General features: G+C 32.0%; 1 protein-coding gene and 1 long non-coding RNA gene across 3 annotated transcripts; both read left to right on the plus strand.

Annotated features, from left to right (window-relative positions):
- The first annotated feature begins 2,563 nt into the window (after positions 1-2,563).
- LOC136983173 (uncharacterized) lies at positions 2,564-3,156 on the plus strand. Its single transcript, XR_010881991.1, has 2 exons — positions 2,564-2,887; positions 2,960-3,156. It is a non-coding gene; the product is annotated as an uncharacterized lncRNA (long non-coding RNA).
- A 761-nt stretch (positions 3,157-3,917) lies between these two features.
- LOC136983134 (uncharacterized) lies at positions 3,918-13,712 on the plus strand. Of its 2 annotated transcripts, none has more exons than XM_067279769.1 (5): positions 3,918-4,116; positions 5,397-5,557; positions 6,569-6,620; positions 10,325-10,453; positions 11,008-13,712. In XM_067279769.1, exons 2-5 carry the CDS (start codon positions 5,453-5,455, stop codon positions 12,873-12,875), a joined length of 2,154 nt encoding a protein of 717 aa, XP_067135870.1. In that variant the 5' UTR covers positions 3,918-4,116; positions 5,397-5,452; the 3' UTR covers positions 12,876-13,712. The 2 variants fall into 2 exon arrangements, with proteins under 2 accessions (XP_067135870.1, XP_067135869.1); XM_067279768.1 differs by lacking the exon at positions 3,918-4,116 and adding an exon at positions 5,258-5,335 and having other exon boundaries at positions 5,450-5,557.
- The last annotated feature ends 447 nt before the right edge of the window (positions 13,713-14,159 follow it).

The following is a 14,159-nucleotide window of genomic DNA, read 5'->3' on the forward strand; positions in this document are numbered from 1 at the left end:
AAACAGTAAGGACTCATGTTCTAACCTAACCTAACCTATTCTAATAAATTACCATAATTATTACCAACCAAATCCCCACAGTTTTCTTTCTTCCGTTTCCTTGAATCAGAGACGAGCCACCATTTGGAACCATCGGTAACATTAATCTTTATTTCTTATACACTACATTACTGTAGAGAGTACAAAATTGTTACAAAAATCAAATTGTAACCGTTTAACATATTTCGCATGCGTTTTGTAATTATTTTGGTTTCTTTTGTTACTCAGTATAACCACAGCTTTTATAGACCTATTGTTATATTTTTCACATTTTCTTTTTATGTGTTGTTTCCATTGTTATATATTAATCACATTAAACTTCATATGTGCCTTGGCGAAAATTAGTGAAACGAAGCAAACTTAATGGAACTTATAAACAAAACTTAATTTTAAAATAAAATTTGTGATGAAAGTGCCATAGTGGTAAGTTTGGTAAGAGGTAAGATGTCTAGATTACCTGTTTTATGTCCAGTGAAGCAGATAACCAAGGTAAAAAAATCCCAAAAATTTTTATGTAATTAGCGATTTTAATGGTTGCCGTATGTTGATTCGGTTCGGGACCTTCATTCCAAGAAGACGACCAGATATGCTTACAAAAATTCCACCAGTTGTCTGGATGAAAATTATTACCATAAAAAAAAACTAGCTTGATGTATGCAATCTAAATGCATTAAATCGGCTTCATTTTACGGTAATTCCTGCAAAAATAGACATCATCAAATACCGAAACAAAGAGTTAAAAGTAAGGGTACAACGATAAGCAAAATGATCGATTACCGATTAATCGGCCGATTAGTGTTAATAATTTATTGTACTAATATTATACTAATATCATGATTATTATCGCACGAAATTATATATTCTTAATAAAAATATAAAATTTCATACGATAAAAATAATTTTATAACAATTTGTTATAAAAATAATTTTCAATATGAAGCTTTTTTTTCTTTTTTCAGATTTACGTATTAAATTAAAATGAGAAATTATTATTTTGGAAAACTTTTTAATTTTAATTAATTAGTAGCCAAATCCAAATCTTTCATGGATTCTAGTGTTGCTTGGAAATTTTTTAGGAAAGATTGAAACGAGATGATTTCCAAGTTGAATTTGTGCCAATTCGTGTAGCTTGTGGGAACCTTCAAAGGTTTTTGAATTATTACCTTTGAAGGTTCCCACAAGCTACACGAATCAGTGAACAGATAAACATTGTTCTTGAACAGTATAAGTTGAAAAGTGAGAAGATATTCTTAGTACTGAGAGATTCTGGAGCAAATATGGTAGCAGAAATCGGGAATCGCAACGCCATTATCATGCTTTACACATACACTGCAGCTGACTCTAAACGAATGCAAATTTTCTCAACAAGATGTGAAAACTATAATCACAGTTAATAGAAATATTGTCACACATTTTAATCGTTCTGCTGTAGCTGTAAGCAAATTGGAAGATTTGCGAGACAAGTTAGGTATTCAGAAACACAAATTAATTCAAGATGGAATTCTCGCTGGAATTCTACATACTACATGTTGCAAAAAAAACTTGGAACAGTAAAAGGTTCTTATCCGTATGATATAGATAATAAAATTTCGACGTTGAGCACATATTAGTGGTCTCTCGTTGAAAAAATTGTTCTACTTTTAAAACCATTCAAACAAATTACCGTGGAAGCCAGCAACCGAGAAACTACCTCATTTTCAATAATTCACACAACAGAGACTCTGAAATTATTCTTATTATTAAAAGCAAAGGACAGTAGTTTCTTTAGTTTAAAACTTCGGCCTCAACCACGCTAATAACTCCGTTCTCGAGTCATTTTTAACCGATGGCCATACTTTTCCTCTGTTCTATATAACAGTTGAAAAAGTAACATTTATAATCATAATTTGAGCAATTTAAATAACTGTAAACCTTCCATCTACAATCATTCAATTTAGTAGCTAAATTTTTATTGTGCAATTTTCTATAATAATACTTATGCAATTAACAGACGATGAAACTATTTGCTTGCAGCTGTTTCCAAAAATAAAAACTTTGCGTACATTTTACTTATCGAAACCTTAAATATAATTTAAGATTTTATAACTTTAATATGAAGCAAAATACAACGACATCGTCACAATGCCAGCCTGTAATTTTTAATCACTAGACCGGATCAATCGGGATCTCTGGCTTCCCGAGGGATGATGAGGAATGTCATCTGATAATCTGATACCCGAGGGATGATGGAGAGGGAAAATAATAATGAATAACGAAGAATACAGCAGAGTATGTATAAAATATACATTTATACATTAAGGAACAGAAATGACTTTAAGTGAAACGTCATACGAAACATTAAAACTTTTAAAAATTATTATTGCTTTTAACGACGATATTTAATGTTTTAACACGGAGGTTTCCATTATAACATGGAATTAACTTTTATTGCGAAAGTGTACATTTCATTGGTTCCAAGTTCTAACTTTCTGTTTAGTTGTTGCTATAAATTGCTGCAAGCTTTGCAAAAAAATATAGTTTCTTCAACCGAAGTAAGTATGAATTGTACTGTAGATATATTATTATGTAATAACCTAAGCATAATTTAATTGTTAACATATGTATCAATACAGAGTAGCCATTTTATAGAACAGTCAACTAACTTTAGATTAATTATAATTAGTGGCATACTTATGGGGAGATATCATCCTCCCAGATCACCCCTAGAACAAAATCTTAGTTATGCCACTGATTACAATTATCTTTAAACATAATTCATTTAATAATTTGAATTATTTTTTAATGCATAGGATCAAGATGAAGTTTGTCTTTGCATTGTTACTACTTTCTATCCTGACAATTACAACAGGTAATGTTTGCCACCCCTGAATCCCGATATTTTATATCTTTTAGTTAAAGTAATTTATATTTATTTTTGTAGTTCCTACGTTGGTTCGAGGTTATAACCAATGCCAAAGAGATAGTGACTGTCAGAGAGAATGTATGACTGTAGACAGATGCCAATATGGCACCTGCTATTGTAAAACGACTGGCAAGTGATACCATTGGACGTATCTCGATTCCTTTATTTGGATACGTGTCTCCATTAAATGAAATAAAAGTAAAATTTTGAGCGTATATGTCTGTAGATTCATTATTTTAAATTTGCAAACATTATAAACACATCGCGATGTTTAACTACAGTTATCTTCAGTTACTGCAGTTATCGACTTTGCTATTGGCTTATTGGTTTGATCACTTATCACTAAGCCATTAGGAAATGATCTCCCGATTCATTTAAACTGAATTTCTAATCCCATTTTGCACCCTTCCCTTCTTTTAGAAGAACGAATGGCCGAGCGGTCAAGATGGCCGCTGCCGCTCTGGGGAATCCGGGATCAAATCCGGACGGGTTGAAAACTCCCCAGGAATTTTTTGGGTGGTGGTCGTCTGGATATGTCGGGCCATGTCTCTCACCACCCGGCCACCCCATTATGGGCCTGGCAGAACCCAAATTGGACTAACTAAAAGAGCCCTCTTAGTACCAACAGGGCGACGGCCGGATGGCCGAGCGGTCAAGGTAACAGCCTACCGCTCTGGGGGACCCGGAATCGAGTCCGAACGGGTCGAATAATCCCCAGGAATTTTTCGGGCGGTGGTCCGTTCGGATATGTCGAGCCCCGTCCCTCACCACCCGGTCGCCCCATTGTGGGCCTGGCCGAACCCATAATAGGCCTTCTAAAAGAGACCCTCTTAGTGCCCACAGGGCGGAAAGAGTTAAAAAAAAAAGTACCAACAGGGCGGAAAGAATAATAATAATAATAATAAAATCTTCAATTAGCATAATTTTTTGCCTTTTTACAAAATTAGAAATGAAATTCGTTTTTATTTATGATAAATTTAAGACAATTGTTTTATTACATTATCACTTTATAATTAATACAAATATGAAATATTTAATCTGGCAACAATGTTCTGATTGTTATTGCAATCGATGTTGTCATGTATCCCACGTGACGAACACGTGTACTTGTGGGAGTTCGATGGGTTTAAGGGTAATTTCGACATATTATAACAATTTTTTAATTTCGGTTTTTAGTAAGATTTGTTTTTTTTTTATATCCTTTATTTCTGTTGTTGATTTTATAGTGTTGCCTTCAAACACTGCTAAAGGTGTGTAGTGGGGAATTTCTGAGCTAGTAACACCTTCCTTTATAAGACACGTTATCACAATTTGTTGTTTCTAAATAGCTATTTATTATTCTGGTACCATTTTTAACGACAATACAGGAAATTTAAGCCAGGAAAGTCATACATATTTATGAGGCAGCAAATTAACATTGCCTTTTATAAAAACTGTTTAAAGTTGAGATTAAAAATTGTTACAAGATGCAGAATATAATCAGTTATATTGACAACAAAACTGTATTTGTAACTAATTATGTTGAACTATTAGATTAGTAAAAAACTGCCTGTTTGTTTATATTTATTTACAACACCAAACCCTGACTATACCAATTCACCCTCTATTTTGATGTGAGTCTGTATGCCATTGGCCTAAACAAACATAGATTCCAGTTTGGCTAGAAATTTAAAAATCTTAATGGAAGGAAACAGATAGGAATATGGCTATCAAACAACAAGCTTTACCACAGACCAAGGATTGCATTACATTTCATCAACACAAACCTTTCAGGCTGCTAGGCTATGCTAAGGCTGACTTCTCTACTTTGAGATAATATGGATAGCAATTATATTGAAATCATAATTGATAAAAGATAAACCACTCAAGTTATGATATTAATGATTATCAATTATCATAATGTAAGTCTTTGGCACATCCATTCGCAATCATCAGAACACAATTAACACGAGCAGAATTGACCTTTCTTTAGAGACTCTTTTTTCCCTTCACATATATAAATTTATAAAAAGTCTCCTAGTGTGGATTATTTGTTTTAATATTTTTATTATTACAAAGAAATTTTTTTAAATATTCAACACTAGAGGACAAATTTTAAATAATTTGCATATGTATAGGTGGAGTAGAGCTTGTAGAGGTTAACGTTGTTAATGTTAATTGTCTTTTGATTGTTGTGAACAAATGTGCTTGAGTCTTTAAAAAGGTTTTTGTATTCAGTCTTAAACATTTGTGAATAAATTTCACTCTTGATTGTTTTAGTATTAATATTATTTTATTAATTATTTAAAATTATATTTTATTTTTGTAATAATGTTTGGAGAAACAATGTTAACTTACAAAGAAATTAGCTGAATTATTCTAAAATCATTTCCGTATTGTATACATAATTATATGGTAAGATATATAAATTCAAATTCAAATATTTCTTAATTTAATTTAATTTTACATTTTTCAGTTTTATTAATTTGATATTAATGAGTTATTAATTATACAAACAATTTTGGAAAGAAAATGGAAAGTGAAACGCAAAAAATCAAGGAAGATTCGGATAAAGAAGACGACGACAAGACAGTTGCAAAGTGTCGACATTCTCGGGATAACAAACAGATTAACATGGTGAGTTGAAAATGGATGTAAGAAAATTTATTACTAATTTTAATATACATAAGTTTTTTCTGTTTTTAGATTTGATTTCTTTTCATTTAAGTAACAAATAGCATTTTATTTAATATATCTATTCAAGGGTTATTTTATTAAGGGTAGCAGTAAGATGCTGGATTACAAAGTAGAAAAGGCAGGATTGAGTCTTGTTGGCATCATTTGTCTGATATAGTTTGAATGATTCTGAAGTCTATTAGACTATGCTAACTTTTCAATGGATAACCAGAATTGTCCTCTAGGCGGTAAAATTGGTGCTGACATAGAATTAGCAATCCCAGCAACTTTATTGGCTGGGCTCTCTCATCTTCTTCACTTTACCTTCATTGTAAAAGGCTTGTTTACATTTACCTTACATTTGTAAGGAAGATATTTACAGCCTAAATCTAGCCTGATGAGTTGTTGTTGATATATATTTATAGCTATAATAATCAGAAAACAAAACACTTTTTTTTAGAAGCCTGTTTCTTACAACTTCTATAAATATACACCAAGCGTAGCTCACCAGACGTCGGTGGCTAGATTTAGTCCCTAAACATTAACTCTCTCCTAAATATCTGGGATGTATTATGCGCCGTTTCCAGTAATACCGTCGTCTGCGGCATATACTGTAGGTGTGGTCGGATATGACTTTTACTACGGTTATTCAAATTTGCAATAACTGGATACACAGTTCCACTAGTTTACAAGTATAGGAAACTTCAACACATTTATTCAATAACTTTTTCTATTTAAGATTTATCAAGGTGTGCTATTCTGTGAGCAAAGATTCCAGCGGATCATTGCTGTTACTTTGTTATGCCAGTTGATAGTCAATTTGTCCAATTTTCTTGCAGTAGTATATTGAATGATGATGTTATTATTATGCCAGTTATTTTTTCTTTAATAACATTTGAGGATAGTAATTTAGAACCTTAATTGATTAATTATCTTTACTGCTGCTAATGAAATGTTTTAATACATTTTTAGGGATTAAATGAAATAACACAGTATGAATACATATCTAAAGCAGTTTTAAATGGTAAGTAAATCTGTTCATAAATTAAAATAATCTAATGCATTATTAATATTTCTGGTGTCTAATAGGGGTTTATCTGTATTGGGGGCAAACTGAATCACATGCAAGAAATTTAAATTATACTGAATGATTAAATGAAAAGTTTATTTGCAAGAATTAGCAATGCTGAAAGCTGCTATGTTTATTGTCCAATTTGTTACTTGTAACATTCAAATTTTGATTGTTTATTCATTTTCGACTCAAGGGCTAATATTTGAAATTCCAGATAAATAAACCAGTGATGTCTGTCTCGTTTATCACTGCCACCGATTCCTAGTTTCAATGTGTCAATGGCAACTTGTAGCTGATCTGCCAATGGAAAAAGTTTTATTAGATCATCCTGTACAATTTAAATGCCTGCAAGCTCTTAGAAGGACACTTTTCACATCCATCTTGGATTGAGCTTGACTCAAAATGGAATGTAGTTCAGTTTGGTGGGATGTGTCAATGGCAACTTGTAGCTGATCTGCCAATGGAAAAAGTTCTCCGGACTTTTAATGGAAACTGGCTCCATTCAAGTGTTACGTAAATAAAGAAAATATAGAAAATTTTCGCCAGCCCATCGGTCAAGTACAGACTTGCAATCAACCCGATCCACTTGGCCACTAGTGGGCTTCTAATGGGACGAGCAGATAGTAAAGCACCCATGAAAATTTCTGAGAATGTAATTTGGGTACAAAGCCAGATCCATCAGAGTGCTCTGTTGATGACTTTTCTTCCTTAATCTTCTGACTGTTTATATTACAATTATTGTTTATTACTTTCTTATAAGTTATTTGTACAAATTCACCCAAAATGTTTTATTTAGAGCAGAAAACTAAAGTAGATTAATAAGCATGTTTTGGTTTCAACAACCATTTCTCAGTATTTAAATGGAGGAATAACATCAAGAATATTTAAAGTTTTAGTATAATGTTTAAAAAGTTTTACATTTAAATCATAGAATTCTAGGATTATAATGTGTAACCTGATAATAGCTATTAAAAGTAGCTGAATATTTCTTCGTTAAATTATTTATTGAACATTAAGATCAGCTACGGTGGGCTAAGCTCCCTTATCTTAGTCAGTGATGCTCATATGCAGTACATACAATATATGTGTTTGCTTTAATTACACAAACATGATTACTGTTATTTATTTCTACACTTAAACTGAAGCTAATAGGCCTAGTACTAGCTAAAAAAAATATGTAGCATAAGCCAAACTATTAGCATTTTAGTACAAATTTCTGTGTTGGAAATAGATGTTGCATCTCTTATTGATGCACTCCCCTTTTTTGGCTTTGTATATTTCCTAATCTTGGTAAAATTGGCTGATTTTTTTTGTTGTTAAGTTGTCGGACTATTTTACACACTCATCAACTATGTTGCTTTTCTCGTCTGCGAGTGCAAATAATAATGTAGAAAAATTCTGTTTAAGTATGACATATCTGTGTTCTTTTAAGTGCCATTAAGGGGTGTGGATGTGTAACCCACCTAATTTGTAATTACATCAAATCTATCGTCCGACACCAGAATCAAGTAAACACCTCTCTTTTCCTTTTCCATGTTGTTATTTGCCATTTCATATCAGAATTTTGACAACTGAATTTCTTCAATATGCTAGTATTTAGAAGATATTCTTTCAATTATGAGAGAATATCTTCTGAAGTCTAATTGTACAGTATAATTAATTTTTTTTTAGTAGATCCAATGTCTTTTAGATACATTGTTTTAAGTTCTTCAAGGTATTTAAATGTTCTTCCTTTATGAATATTTATTTCAATACATTCAGTGTGACATAAATTTTAATAAAAATAGGAGATTTGAGTCATTTTTTTTTATATATACAGAAAAATTATATAGGTATTTTTCCCATAAAAGTAAGTGAATTTGAAATCTTCAGTTTTCCTCCAGTCCTGTGGCATCCAACAAGGTTCGGTCTTAAGCACACTCTTTTCCTCAGTTTATATTGATATGTAATCACCCAAAATCTTCAGTTATAGCTTACACCTAAGATTTTAAATTAATTTGCCATGATTCTGTTATGCTTCAAACTGATTTGTCTATTTGAAAGAGTCAACCTAAAAATTAATATCCAAAAAACTGTGGCTATATGCTTATTGCTAACCAGGGACTATCCTCTTCCACTCATTATTATTTATAATGAAAAAATGAAATATATCAACTCCATAAATGATCTTAACATCATTTTTGGCAATAAACTCACATTCAAATGTGACGTGGATAGAGTAAGCAAATCGCATTCGATTCGGCACGGAATTCTACGGCATTTTTGTCACTCTGTTTCTTCCAAAATTATTTCGTGCTCCGTTTTTTTCGCCGACTTTCGATCCATTATAGATTAATGTTTATCTGTCCTGGCTATGGCTACTCCCTTCTTTCTAGGAAAAGTCTCTAAATAACAATGTTTTACTCAATGTTTCATTGTATTTATTGTACTTTTTATGTTATAAGTTTTAATTATTTTGCCTTTCTTTGTATTTTAATATTTGTTAGGAGTTTATATTGTTCTGTTGTTAATGTACAGAGGAAACCCATTGTTATAGACATTTTCTATTGTAAATAGGATAAATATGTTATAACACATATGGAAATGTGGGTGCCGGGAGGCGGCCGATTTCTCGTTCCTCCTTTTTGGCGGCTAACAGGTCCGTGAGACCTGCCCACATCAAGATGGCGGTTCGGAGGAGTTACGCGTTACGCGAGTGGATGCGAGTGGAGGAAGTGGATGGGTTCGACGGTAGAGCGGCGGATGATGACATTCGAATAAAGGACATTACAACGGATAAAACAATAACAAAGATTTATTAAAGCTAACTTGACGATTACAGATACGGCGAGCGTCGGTCGCCTGAGTTCGTATTCGCGGAGGGAGAGTTTACAAAACTTCGGGTCATACCTCGTGATCCGGGTCGCTCTTCACAGTCGATACGATTTCGTGGATTTCCGGCGGTTCCCCTCGACTTTTTGGCCGCACGCGCACAGGCTAAGAGATAAACGTAACCGACCCCCCTTTTCTCCGTCGTCGCCCTTTTATTCTCTCGGTCACGAGTTCCAGGTTCGCCAACCCGCGTTTTTCGACTCTTGTTCCTCCTGATTCATTTTTTCTATCTTTTGACTCATATCCCTTTTCCTTCTACTCGCGCGGAAAGGGATGTATCATTACCGGCTAAATTCCGGTGGGATCGAATGTTATAACACATATGGAAAGGTAACATATGAAAATGTATGAACATGAAATTCATTAATGTGAAATGAAGTAAAAGAATAAGAATTTAAAAATTATTAAAAAATTTAAAACTTTTTTTAGCATTAATCACAAAAGAACATAACTGAACTATTGATTATTAAAGTAAATTAAACATAATAATTATAATGAAACTAATTAGATTTAAATGATCATTGTACACTAAATTTCCTTTAAATAATTGTTTTCTCTCCATATCAAGTTATAAAATATTTAAACCATCACCACTGTTTAGTAAAACAACTATATTAATTTCTAATGTAATTTTCTGTGTAAAATTTCTAGCTTAACATGCTTTTAGAAATTTTAATAATAAATTTAACTTTATATTAATTAAATTTTTTCTGTTATTAAGTTCATTTCATAACCTGAAGACTTATCTAAATATATGTGTGTTAATTAAAATTATTTTATTTCAGCTGAAAAAAGTAGTGCTGCTCCGGTTATGTTAAAGCAATGTCATTCTGTTCACGTTGGACCTAAAATAGAATTTCATTGTCATCATGCAGGATCTTCTGAATCTTTGAATTCAGATATAAAAACAATTGGCAAGTGTTTTATTAATATTTATTATTAAGATAAATAAACTTTTAAATAATCTTATACGTTAACTATTTTTTAATTTTACTGGAAAACTGGAGGTTTCACTGTACATGTACAAGTTCCCAGCGCATTACCACATTTCAAATTTACATTAATATATAATTATGTTTTAGTAACGTAGATTGTGGGCCAAAAATTTATGAACCATTGTAAAGACTATCTTATTTAAATAGTTTATCACTTACAAACATTGCAAAAGTAATTGAAGAAATAAAATACAGTGCTTTGATGCAATTCCGTACAGATTGTTTTACGAAATTCTGCATTACCTTTTAATTCTTCAGAAGCAGTTAACTGACTTTTGCATTGTCCTTTGTAATTTATACTAAGTTGTAATAAGGTTGCTTACAATTCTTGCAGTTGAATTCAAAAATAAAATTGACTTTAATACGTAAAGAAGAATTTAATGTCTTGTTTGTACACTAACATTAAAAGAAATAAATATTTTTTATGGTTAAAATATTTTATTGTCGCTTACGTGAAATTATTTTAATTTCAGATTCGTTCCTGATGTATAGAGAGAGATTAAAGAATCGTTACGCGACACACAATGCATATATGAGATCTCTCTTCTGGGAAGGAAAGAGGAAGGACTTTTCGTTGAAGGATTATTTTGTACAGCTAATTATGAATGAAACAAATTTACTGGGAAGTAAAGTTAAAAGAAGTATTTGTTTAGAAGACTTATTCTGCGTAGACAAAAAAGGACACGAAACACTTCTACTGACGGGAGATCCCGGATACGGTAAGACGACCCTCTGTCAGAAATTAGCATACGATTGGGCTACGCTTGTCGAATCCGAAAATTATTTGAAACAATTCTACTTTGTGGTCGTAGTAACGTTGCGTCATCTTAACAAAAAAAGCTTAATGGACGAAGTGCTCCATGCAATCTTTCAAAATAGAAAAAAAGAATTTAAAACAAAATTACAACAAGCTAATTTGAATATTTTAGTGATTTTGGATGGTTTCGATGAGATTTCCGACAGAACTCCGGTTTTGAAGTTTATTCGAGAAGACTCGTTCGAGATTTCGCTTACGATGACGATTTTGGTTACCAGCCGTCCGCACGTTACGGAAGAAATAAGAGAAGACGCCGCGTATCGATTCGTTCTTGGAGGATTTTCACACGAACAGAAAGAAACGTACATCAGGATAGTCTTTCAAGATGTTTCCGACAAAAGCGAGGACATGGTTCAAGTGTTAAATTACAGTAAGTTTTATTCTAAATTAGCAGAAGGCCCACTAATGTTGCACATGTTATGTTGTCTCCATCTGAATAATGCATTAAATGCAATAAGGAGTGAGACAGATTTGTTTGTTCAGATTTTTTCTCTGTTTATTAAAAGATATATTAAAAAGAATGGTGAAAATCAAAAGTTGAAGAAAGGAAAATATTTCACAGGGGAAGATCTCTTAATTCATTTAGGAGAATTAGCACTGAATACCGTTCAGCGTCCGATCACATCTAAGTATTTAGAAGAGGAATTTCCCGAAAAAGAAGATCGAGAATTCGTTCTCGGTCTGGAAATCTTATTTTTCGATTGTTTCGACGATAGGGAAGACGACATCTATTACGATTTTGTACATCGTACCTTTCGAGAATTTCTCTCTGCATTATATCTTTACGACGTTTTGAAAAGTAAAACGTGTCTTTATTCCGTCAGTTTTCAAACTACAATATTTCTACTTGGTCTCTCCGACAATGATATATTTCATTCTAATTTATTAGAATATGTAAGTAGGAATTTATATACTCCATATAACCTAATACACATTTCTAAAGAAATAAGAAATGAAAACAATAGAAAGCTTATATGCTCAAAGTTGAAAGTAACATTTTATCTAGATGAGACTGATGAACTTATAAACTTACTAAAAGTTTTACCATTTCCTAGAGTCTATTTAATCCTTTATCCTGATTATACTGATGAAAGTTGCATAGAGGATTTGGTGAAATTTCATGATAATTTTGATCTGTACAAATTGGAAATTATTATTATTGTGGAACAGTCAAACAATTTGGCACATTATCCTGTCAAAATTGGAGAGAATTTTCATTTTAATAATGCAATTCCCCACTTCATTGACATTTGTGCATTCGCCAACTGTTTGATAGATTTAGTCACCAGAAAAGAGTGGAAAAACTTTAAAATTTATTTTAGTGGACGAAAATTTGGCGAAATTGATTTTTTTATAAACGTCGAAAAAGACGTAAAAGTTACTAGAGGGTTACAAAATAACATAAAGGAAACAAGTGTAGCTCTTCAAGTTAAACATTACGATAACATTTACAACTACGTCATTTCTGAAGAACAGTTTAAAATTTTAGAACCTTACATCAAAATATTTTCCAATTTGGAATAATAAAGTACTCGACTATAACTCTTCATATACTAGAAGGCCACATTTGTCACTTAGTTTGTATATACCAGTGAAGGACCAGAATATCTAGTCATAGAGTTGTTAATAAATAGAAGTAAATTAATTGATGTGTGTGAACAGAAAGTGTAACAGTTGCGTGTTGAAATCTGTGGAGATCGTGTGCCCGTCTTTATCGCCAATAACGTTTAAGAGGCTACGTAGTTCCATCAAAACGGTCGAGGGTGCTAGAGAACAGAATTGACTATTTTTATTCCCAGGATCATTTTGTATAATCTCTGTTTCATAAACTAAAATCAAGTTAAGGCATATACCTTTTGTCATCCATTAGGATGTAAACTTGTTGAATTGAACAGCATCAGTGCATACAATTTGAGCTATTTTAAGATCTACAAGTTAGATAAGTCTATTAAATATTAATATAAGATTGTATATATTTTTATACAGTTTGAAAGAAATTTTAAATGAATATTTGGTGTCTTCTTTCACCCGGTGAAAATATATTTGTGGTACTGTGGGAGAATATTATTTTTGTCTAGTCACAAAAGCTATAACTGGGTAATCGTACCTTGCCAGAGAGCAGAGGTGTCTCTGGTCTGTCACAAAACAAATCCAATTTATTGATTAATATTTTAAATAAAATCTCAACTTTTATGCTAGACTATTACAAGGAAGAGTTTACTTGAAAAAAAAACCACTATTTTTACAACTTATGACCTAATTTTGTATCTATATCCTCCACCAGTTCTGTTTGTATATGTGTATATATTTTTATTAATATAAAAAAAAGGAATATGAATAAATAAAATAATTTGTATTAAATTCCTTATAAAATTTTGTAGTTTAATTCCAAACCCTTAAGGTTTTGTTCGGATTTGACGATATTTTTTGTACGAAAATGCCTAAAAAAGCTAGTTAGGATGGTAGCTATTTCAAGCTTTTTCTATGGTATTTTGCTATGGTAGCATTCTTTCAATAGGAAGGAAAATACACAGATACAATTAATAAACACAAGCTACACAACTTCAAGGTCTCCAAGCAATGACCTGATCCGACTATCAGACTCGTGAAGGACACGTACACAGACCTCGACCTCAAATTCTTTCAGGTACTGAAATTTTAATGGTCAGTTCTTTCACCTCTATGTGCAATTCATTTATCATTTCCATAGAAAATCAACACTCGTGCAAAACTTCATCAAATGATCAATTAAGGATTATTCATAAAATTAGTCTTTTGTGTACTTTTCTGTTAAGAATCTCCCTAGTG

Source organism: Centruroides vittatus, unplaced genomic scaffold (genome assembly GCF_030686945.1).
Source record: "Centruroides vittatus isolate TY-2023 unplaced genomic scaffold, ASM3068694v2 contig_877, whole genome shotgun sequence".
NCBI lineage: Eukaryota > Metazoa > Arthropoda > Arachnida > Scorpiones > Buthidae > Centruroides > Centruroides vittatus.

Excerpts from the sequence above, each read along its gene's own strand:
- LOC136983134 (XM_067279768.1), top strand. Across the intron at positions 5,558-6,568 it reads ATAACAAACAGATTAACATG|GGATTAAATGAAATAACACA; the intron begins GTGAGTTGAAAA and ends ATACATTTTTAG. Across the intron at positions 10,454-11,007 it reads TTCAGATATAAAAACAATTG|ATTCGTTCCTGATGTATAGA; the intron begins GCAAGTGTTTTA and ends TTTTAATTTCAG.